General features: G+C 47.6%; 1 protein-coding gene across 1 annotated transcript in view; it reads left to right on the top strand.

Moving 5' to 3' along the window:
* The first annotated feature begins 4,375 nt into the window (after window positions 1–4,375).
* Window positions 4,376–9,864, top strand: part of Hsd17b2 (hydroxysteroid 17-beta dehydrogenase 2) — a 62,725-nt gene continuing 57,236 nt past the window's right edge. The window contains exon 1 of the mRNA XM_052166907.1: window positions 4,376–4,640. Within this exon, the coding sequence (XP_052022867.1) occupies window positions 4,376–4,640 (265 nt within the window). The remainder of the gene's footprint in view (window positions 4,641–9,864) is intronic.

Genomic DNA, 9,864 nt, shown 5'->3' with positions numbered 1-9,864 from the left:
TGCTGGCGGTATCATCTCTGGGCTGGGGTCCCAGACTGAATAAAAAGGAGAAAGTGAGCTGAGCACAAGCATTCTTCTCTCTTCTTCCTGCTGTGGATGCCATGTGACCAGCTGCCTCATGCTCCTGCTGCCATGTTTTCTCCGCCATGATGGATTGTATCCCCTCAAACTGTGAGCCAACATAGACAGTTCCTTAAGTTGCTTCTTGTCAGTTATTTTGTCACTAAATGGAAAAAAGTAACTAGTAGATAGTTATATGGATAACTATCTATAGATAACTAAAGTTATCATCTTCAGAAAGTGTCTTTCAAAAGGCTTCTCCACCCACAGAAGGTCACAGTGGACTGACCCAGGGACATCATTACTAAGAATCACATGATCCATCCATCCCTCCTCCTTGAGAAGCTGGACAAAAGTTTGCCAGATAGGACACTAACGGTTGTGGGAAATATTAAAAAATATTGAATGGCGACCTGGCCAGCCATGCACCAATGGCTGACCTGTTTTAATCTTGTAGAGATGTTGACTCTGAGAACTCCACAATTTCTCCACCCAGCTCACTAGGATCCCACTGGTGGGTCACTACCATGCCAGCCGTGTGCTTCAAATCCCCCCACGGCCTTTGTGGTGCACCTCAGGCAATCCCATGCTTGGCCTTTGTACTTTTCTCTCTTGAACCCAGACAGCCACTGTGTGAAGGAAAACGCAACACAAACTTAGTTCAGAAACAATGGTAACTCAATCTCTGGGCATAACAACTAAAATCTAATCTTATAAGCCTTATAAAATCTGATTGATTCCTCCAGTGGCAAATCCTTGTGGATCCGCCATGATACTGGGAAACTCTGGCAGCTTCATCTTATCCCTCTGCTGTCCCCATCCCCAAAAGACCTAACGCTCTCCTGTTTCCCCTCTTCCTGCATCCAACCTGGAAGTCCTGCCTACTCACCCAGTGATTGGCTCCTTTATTCATTAGGGGATTGGTTCACAAGAACAGCATCAGACCCTCAACAACCAACCATGTAAGACTGGTCTTGAGGGCAGTTCCAGGTCAAAATACTAGGGACAAACTAGAAAGCCCAATGCCATAGGCAAGAAGAGGAAGTCCTTGCTAAGGGCTTGTGTGATTCTCAGGTAGACAAAGACCATGACGGTCCCCAGGGAAAGAAAGAATTGTAGGATCAGAAGGATGTGAGTTAGGTTTTTGTCTGAAAATTTCACAATTACACAATGCTCACAGCACTGAGGGCTTCAAGAATCACTCAAGAATCACTCTCTAGAGCAGTATATCTCAACCTTCCTAATGCTGAGCGAGACCCTTTAATACAGTTCCTCATATTGTGGTGACCTCCAACTGCAAAATCATTTTTGTTGCAGCTTCATAACTAACTTTACTACTGTTATAAATAAAAATGTAAATATCTGTGTTTTCTGATGGTCCTAGGTGATTCCTGTGAAAGAGTCATTTGATCCCCAAAGGGCTCGTGACCCAGAGGTTGAGAACCACTGTCCTAATAGAAGAAACAGTAGACCATTTCTCAGAATGAACAAACCAGTCCAGAATTGTTGACTGAACTAAGTGTGACAGAAAGGATGGATTCCGGTGGGGTTTGAGCAGGTGACACTCAAGATGACGTCATGGGAAGGGTACCAAGGGAAGTCGGGCGACAAATTGAGTAGAGAAAGACGGGAAGAGGAGACTGGGAACAGCAGTAAGGGCGAAGAGGAGGAGAGCCTTTGAATCAGTGAGGGAAAACAGCCTCTGTTCATAACTGTACACCTGCTGTTACACCAGTGCTAGGCTTGGTGGAAGAACCAGGTTGTTCCTTCACTTCAAAACGTCCCCATGGAAGAGGAGCATCTCTAACCGCCATTCTACTGAGTAGGAAGCAGTCTAGAATGGCAGGTAACCTGCACAAACCCTTAAATGGTGGGGCCATTGTACAGCCCCCTTTTGATCTTAGGCTGGGAAATATCTCTGCTTCAATTTCTGTTTTGTACGGAGTCAGCGTTCCCCCAGTTATGTGAGGCACCTGAAGAAAAAAAGGAGAACGTGAGCCTGTCAGGAAAAACCCACACAAACACATTCGGTTCTGCTCCGATCCAGAAGCCACAGTGTCAACGTCCCGAGAAAAGAACAAAAGCTAGTCTGGCTGTGCAGTCAGGATTAGGATGGGATGGCGGTTCTGCAGAGCGAGAGAGGAAAGGTTTAAGGCTACTCAAGAATTCCACAGCCCTACTTCCCTAAGCTTGCAGGGGAGTGTCCACGAGGCTGCCTGGGAGTGGTGATAACTGCGGCCACCCCACACAGGTCTCTCACGCATGCTCTGTTGACTCCCACGATGATCCCACCCCACAGCGTAGCTCACAGCTTCCTGCCTTTTAGCCTGCTTCCCTTGGCTCTTGAACTAGCCTGGCTCCAGGGCTGGCCTACCTCATCCTCCCTTGACAAAAGCACTGGCCCCAGGTACTCTTCTGAGCTACATCTGAGCTAGAAGCCGACTCCCCATCTAAGGCCTCACTGGTTTTCCTACAGGCTGTGCCACTGGGTTAGGTTGTGAGAAAACCCTGCTTCCCTCTCCATCCATCCGCAGTGCCAGACTCCTCCCACCCCTCCCCTCTGCCTCTCTGCACCTTCGCTCTAGAACAAGTCTGTATTCTCAGGAGGGGGGTGTGAGTTCTAGCAGACCTCCTGCCTCCTGTGCTCTCTTTCTTTAAAACATGCAACTCTGCAGCCTTTCTGAGGCCCTGTCTAGGGTTCCAGGTGGGGCACAGCGTTATTGACAGGTGAAGAGACAGCATTCCCTCCCCCGCCCCCAGCCAAGATGACATCATCCTTAACAACCGTGGAAACTGAAATGGGTTTAAATATGAGCCATCTGAACACACAGGAGAGAGCTCTCCAGTTTTCTCACTGTCTGTCAGGTTCGATTCCTGCACCCCTCCTAGGCAGACGCCAGTGAGCCCCACACCCATCAAACCCAGTGGGCATCAGTATTGGAACTGGTGTGTGTGTGTGTGTAGTGTGTGTATGTCTTGCAGGTGTTCATGCAAGTGTGTCCATGGTCCATGGTATATTGTACCCGGATATATATGTGTAGGGACTGAACTATTTCCCCTGTTCTTACAGAATGGCTCTTGAGTTGGTGAGTCACAGGTGCGTGGATTCAGATTCCTTGCTCTCGGATAAAGCACAACCTCTCCCAACCTGAATTTTCTTGTTTACAAGCCGACTCTTAACAAAGGATTGTGTAAGATGCAAGCCAGGCGAGAGGAGGAACTAGCGCAGGAAGGGTTGCTTTTCTGTGTTTGACCTAAAGCAGACAGGGGGTGGTTCAAAGGGCAATGCCGGGGATTGGCCTGCTGACTGCCGGCTGGCTGGTGCTGCATTTCGCCTCCTAATCTCTCTAGCCTCGGACTGCCTCTCTTGTTATTGCCACATGAATAGAAATGATGAAAGCACATCCTATTTGGAGACAGAGTCCTACTACCCAGAACAGAGCCTCCAGCAGGGTAGACTGAGTCAGAACTGAGCAGAGCACTGGTCACGAGAAAGTTCTGACAGCTTTTCTCAGTCGGATTGTCACTGCTACGGTCTCCCACCTGGCACAACTGCCCTGGGAAGACACAGGCACCTCCCATCTGCCTCTAAGGAGTTGCCTCCTTTTGGTTCATTGAGCCTTTAACCTGTCTCAGTCAGCAGTAATCCTCTGGATGCAGGCCAAATCAGGCATGGTTTCTTCTTAGAATCCACCTTCCAAGCTTCATTGATTACCTAGATAACACACACACACACACACACACACACTCACGGTCACACATACAGTGACACTCAGAGTTAGCAAAAGAACTCAACAAACACAGAGAGGGCACATCCAAAGGAGACTGTCTTCTTGTGATTCCAATTCTGTCAATCATTACCTGGGTAAACATCTCTCTGGTGGGAAGGTGTGTGTGTGTGCATGTGTGTGTGTGTGTGTGTGTGTGTGTGTGTGTATGTCTGTATGTGTGTGTATGATGTGTATGTGTGTGTTTGTGTGTGTGCATGTGTGTGTATGTGTATGTCTGTATGTGTGTGTATGTCTGTATGTGTATGTGTGTGTGTGTGTGTATTTGTATGGGTGTGTGTGTATGTGTATGTATGTGTTGAGTGCCTTAGGGGAATGAGCAGGTATTTATATCACAGTGAACAGCTTAATTACCTCCCGGGAGCAGTTTCCCCTATCACCACCTTTAACATGCTCGTTCAAAGGGTGCGGGGGCTGATGTCCCCCCCTCCCTCTCGCCTCTCCCTTCATATAAGCCTGGCTGCCTCCAGCCAGCTTTTGCACTCACAGCTCCTCACTGGCCCAGAGCAAGTGAAGGCCAGAGGAGAATGAGCCCGTTTTCCTCTGAGTCAGCATGGCTCTGCTTGGCTGCCACCGCAGTGCTGGGGGGCATGCTTCTCTGCAAATCCGGGAGTCCCGGGCAGCTGCGGAGCCAGGTGCTGTGTCTCGCTGGCCTCTGGGGAGGTGCTTGCCTGCTCGGCCTGTCCCTCCTCTGCAGCGTGTTCCTCTTATCGGCGTCCTGCTTCCTCCTGTACCTGAGTTCATCGGACCAAGACTTGTTACCTGTGGATCAAAAGGCGGTGCTGGTGACAGGTAAGCGGCAAGCAGTGCTGTGGTTGACCTGCGGGGGAGAGCCTGATTACTCTCTGCCTCGGTGGGACGCTGTCGGTTTTGGCTTGAGTGGGAAATGCTCAGAGTGAGAACCCGAGTGGTTCTCACTGCCTCTTTTGGGTGTCCTTTGGTTTGGATGTGCTTTGGAAGGAGCCAGTGGTAAGACAAACTGTGACAACTGCCCAGGGTCACAGATCTATACAACGAGTGTGTTAATTTCCTAGGAATAAATATTAATAAGTAAAACAGCATCGTTTCATGTGTGTCCTTGGACCAGAAAGCACTGACAGACTTCTTCAGCCTTGGTTGGTGTTCTGGTCTGAGGTGACTATTTATCTAGGTCCTAGGCCTGGTCCCCCTCTGTGTGTGGAAGGGAGGTACCCAGTCAGCTTTGGCACAATACTGTATGTCTAGGGGCTCCACTGTACCCGGAGCCTTTGCAGCTTGTGGAGATGCTATCCGGAACCCCGCCCCGTTGTCCTGTTTGAATCTTTTCTCTATGCGTCATTAGTGCGTTAGTGCTTCTTAATTAGATCGAATTGGCAGTGCATGCACAGATCTAGCTGCTCATCAGCTGAGCTGCCAGCCTCACTTCTCCTGTCTGTGATTCTGTAGTGAGCGCGAGGCCAAACTAGATTCCCTGGAGTGGTAAAACGGGTTTGTTCGGTGAAGCTGCAACTAGAATTCCCCCAAGTGATCCTAACCCAGAAAGGTCCGGAAAGAAGAGAAAAGGCCATCAGCAGAGTCACCTATGAGGAGGGTGTCATCCCCCTACGTGGGGAAGTCATCGCCTGTGGCTGGGGCCCCTGGCTGTGGTCACCTTTGTCTGTGACCTCTGGCTGTGGTCAGCAGAAGGGTCATAGGCTGATGATTCATGGAGAAACAGACTCTAAACTTCATTTTTTTCTTCTTCTATTTTTTACCTTAAACCCTGAAACAAAATTCTTCCTGTGAGTGTGGTTTCTTTCTTGCCAGGGTGTGGAAGCACAGGAATCAGCTTCTCTGAGTTTAAAAATCCTACAGTGGAGTTGAGTAGCTGTTGTGTTTCCCAATTGTACGCAAGAAGACAGAACCATTAAGTACACTGGAGATGTTCCTGTCTCCATCTGCCTCTGTCTCTGTCTGTCTCTGTCTATCTCTGTCTATCTCTGTTTCTCTCTGTCTCTTCTGTCTCTGTCTATCTCTGTCTCCATCTACCTCTGTCTCTGTCTCTGTTTGTCTCTATTTCTGTCTCTGTCTCTGTCTATCTCTGTCTATCTCTGTTTCTCGCTGTCTCTTCTGTCTCTGTCTATCTTTGCCTCTGTCTATCTCTGTTTGTCTCTGTCTATCTCTGTCTCTCTCTCTCTATCTCTGTCTCTGTCTATCTCTGTTTCTCTGTCTCTTCTGTCTCTGTCTATCTCTGTCTCCATCTACCTCTGTCTCTGTCTGTCTCTGTTTGTCTCTATTTCTGTCTCTGTCTCTGTTTCTCTCTGTCTCTATCTATGTCTATCTCTGTCTATCTCTGTTTCTCTCTGTCTCTTCTGTCTCTGTCTATCTGTCTCTGTCTATCTCTGTTTGTCTCTGTCTATCTCTGTCTCTCTCTATCTCTGTCTCTGTCTATCTCTGTCTCTCTGTCTCTGTCTTCATCTCTCTGAGGATCAGAGGTTGTTCCTGGGTGTCTTCCTCAGCCACTCCCTATTTTATCCTTTCAGATGCTTTGCTCCCTCTCCCTGCAGCTCACTGATTGGCTAGCCCGGCTTGCAAGCAAGGCCCAGAGATCCTCTTGGCTGCTGGCTCCTCAGTGAGGAGCTGACAACATTTCCCACAGTGCCTAGCTTTTCCCGTGGGTGCGAGGGATCTGAACGCAGGCTCTCAAGCTTACACAAGTCCCTGGCTCACTACCCCCAGCCTCAGAGACGCTGGAAAGTCACAGAATCTCCTGGGCATGCAGATACTCCAGGAGATCGATTCAAGGTTTAACACTTCATGAGTTTTGAGAAGGGGCGATCCCAGCAGATCCCAAGATAGAGGAGAAAACAGAAATCTGGCCCTGCTGGTATCTGGCCCTGCTTGTTTGTCTTGTCAACGCTTAAGTAATGTGAACAACGCAATCGCGGGGACGACCTCCTAGGGGGAAAGTCTTCCGAAGGTCAGAGCGGGGTAGAGAAATTTGAGAGGCACTAAAATGTCATTTTCTATCATTTGCACAATGGATCCACAAGGTTGGTGTTATTCCTGGAAAGGTTCAAGATCTTTGCTAAAAGTTAGGGTAGAGTCCAAGGGTAGAGGAACTTGGCTTGCGTGTGCTAAGGTCCAGAGTTCTATCCCCAACATCACAAAAAACAAACAAACCACCACCATCAATAGGGGGGGGGGGTAGGGGGAGTGGGGGGTGGGGTTTGAGGGTGGTGGTGGTGGCGTGGGGGGGGGGGGGAGAAAAAGAAAGAAAGAAATAGAAAAGAAAAGAAAATGGAAACAAAACCAAAACCTCAAACAAACAAACAAACCAAAAAAAAAAAACCCAAAACAAACCAATCTCAAAATGAAATTTAAAAAAGTTGAAAATAAATTTGTGATACTTGAACTCATTAGATTTTTTAAAAAGGATTTATTTTTATTTTAACCCCCCCTCTCTCTCTCTGGGTGGGAGGGCACGTGTGTGTGTGTGTGTGTGTGTGTGTGTGTGTGTGCATCACAGTGCATTACTGAGATCAACGAACAGCTTTGGAAGGCAGTCCTCTCCTTCCACCACATAGGTCCAGGGCCTTGAACTGGTGTTTTCAAACATGCTGGCAGGCACCTCCACTTGCAGAACCATCTCACTGGCCTAGAACAATCTCCCAAACAAACAAACAAGCCAAGAAACCTCCCTGGGTTTAAAAGCACTGCTTAAGGCAGCCCTGAGTTTTAGTGGCTGGGGACAAGGGGAAGAAAGTGACAGTATGTCACATCACGGGCATTGTTCCTTTACTAGAAAATGCTCTTCAAGAAATGATTGGGGTGGGTGTGGCTGCAAAGAGGTCTCCGTGGTTTAGAACCAGAGTTCCTACAGGGGCCCTGCATTTGATCCCAGCATCCATGTGGAGTGGCTCACAGCTGCCTGCAACTCCAACTCCATCTTCAGGGGACGTGATACCCTCTTCTGGCTCCTACAGTCACTTGAACACACACACACACCAGCACATCTACACAAAACTAAAAATAACAATAAAAACACCCCCCACAAATTTTAGAAAGAAATAACATGGCAGCTGGGGATGCGCCTGGGTAGCTGAGTGCCTGCCTGGCATCTGGAGGCTTTAAGAGGCCAACCCAGTCACCAAAGAACACACATGGTATGCACTCACTGATAAGTGGATATTAGCCCAGAAGCTCCAAATACCCAAGGTACAATTCACAGATCACATGAAGCTCAAGAAGAAGGAAGACCAAAGTGTGGGTGCTTTGGTCCTTCTTAGAAAGGGGAGCAAAATACTTGTGGGAGCAAATATGGAGACAAAGTGTGAAGCAGAGACTGAAGGAAAGGTCATCCCCAGACACTGTCCCACCTGGGGATTCATCTCAGATACTGTCACCAAAACCTGACACTATTGTGGATGCCAAGAAATGCTTGCTGAAGGGGCCTGATATAGCTGTCTCCTGAGAGGCCCTGCCAGAACCTTACAAATACAGAGGTAGATTCTTACACCAGCCATTGGACTAAGCGTGGGGTCCCCAATGGAGGAGTTAGAGAAAAGACGGAAGGAACTGAAGGGGTTTGCAACCTCATAGGAAGAACAATAATACCAACCAACCAGACCCCCCTCCCAGATCTCCCAGGGACTAAGCCACCAACCAAGGAGTACACATGGCTCCAGCTGCATATGTAGCAGAGGATGGCCTTGTCAGGCATCAATAGGAGGAGAGGTCCTTGGTCCTATGAAGGCTCCATAGATGCCCCAGTGTAGGGAATCAAGGGCTGGGAGGTGGGAGTGGGTAGATGGGTGAAGGAACACCCTCATGGACGCAGGGGGGAGGGGGATGGGATAGGGAGTTTCTGGGAGAGAGGGAAAACAGGAAAGGGAATAACATTTGAAATGTAAATAAAGAAAATATCCAATTAAAAAAAAAGTTTAATCTCTGACAGTGCAAAGCAACCAATCTAAACCGAATGAACTGTGTATAAGAGTAGACAAAAATCCAGAGTGTTTTCAGCCCAATCTTACTTCAGATAGCTGCATTTGCAGAGCAGCCAAAATCCATGATACCTCCTTTGAGTGGAACAATATACAGCCATGAAGGGTAATGGCGGCACGAGGAGTGTTTGTGATATGGAAAACTGCTAATGGTACAGGAAAACACAGGTGAGCTGAGTGTCCAGACCATGGCACATCTTCTTCAGATCTAGCTGGCAGCTGGTGGGGAAACTGTGGCAAAAGACTGCAGAAAAAGGACTTGGTAAAAGTATTCACATGAATGAAAGAAAGGGAGGAATTGTAAAGGAGTTTGTAAACAGCTGGAGTTACTTTGTGTGTGTGTGTGTGTGTGTGTGTGTGAGTGAGAGAGAGATGCCTCTGTATTTTTAATGCCATAAAAAATTTCAAAAGAGTCTGTGGTGACCGGTTGTAATCTCAGCGTGGGCATTCAAGGTCATCCTTGGATATGGCACTAATATGAGGTCATCTATGTAAGACTGTCTCAGATAGATAAACAAAAATGTAAAAAGAAGTTGGGTCTGGTGGTACAAGCTTGTCATCCCAACTATTTGGGCTGTGGAGGCAGAGGGATTACAAGGTTAGTAAAACCTTATCTGGAAATAAAAAGAAGGAGCTGGGGCTTCAATAACTAGTGGCAAAAATAAACATAGAATCTTTAAAGAGGGAGAACATTAAATGAATCCGGTCACTCTAGCTTCCATTTAATTATGGTCCTACATGAAGGACAATTACAAACCCAACTTTGATAGCATATCTTCTTCCTCTTTGAGCCCTTCCTTTCCTTTCCTTGTGATGTCCAAGGCTGCATTGCCTCTGAAGCAATCTAATCATATCAACCATGCATAGAATGTTTGAACCTGTTTGTCTCCAAGGTATCCTGAAATGGGGATGGTCATTCAAGTTTGAAAATGACTGTAAAAATAGTGAACTGGTTAGTATGATTGAAAAAACATCTCAAGCACCAAAAGATAGGTGCTTACACCAAAGATAGGTCAAGCACCAAAGACAGTTGAAGTCAGAAGCTCACGGCT

The sequence above is a fragment of the Apodemus sylvaticus genome, chromosome 21, assembly GCF_947179515.1.
Source record: "Apodemus sylvaticus chromosome 21, mApoSyl1.1, whole genome shotgun sequence".
Taxonomy (NCBI): domain Eukaryota; kingdom Metazoa; phylum Chordata; class Mammalia; order Rodentia; family Muridae; genus Apodemus; species Apodemus sylvaticus.
This window is presented reverse-complemented; position numbering and strand designations above follow the sequence as displayed.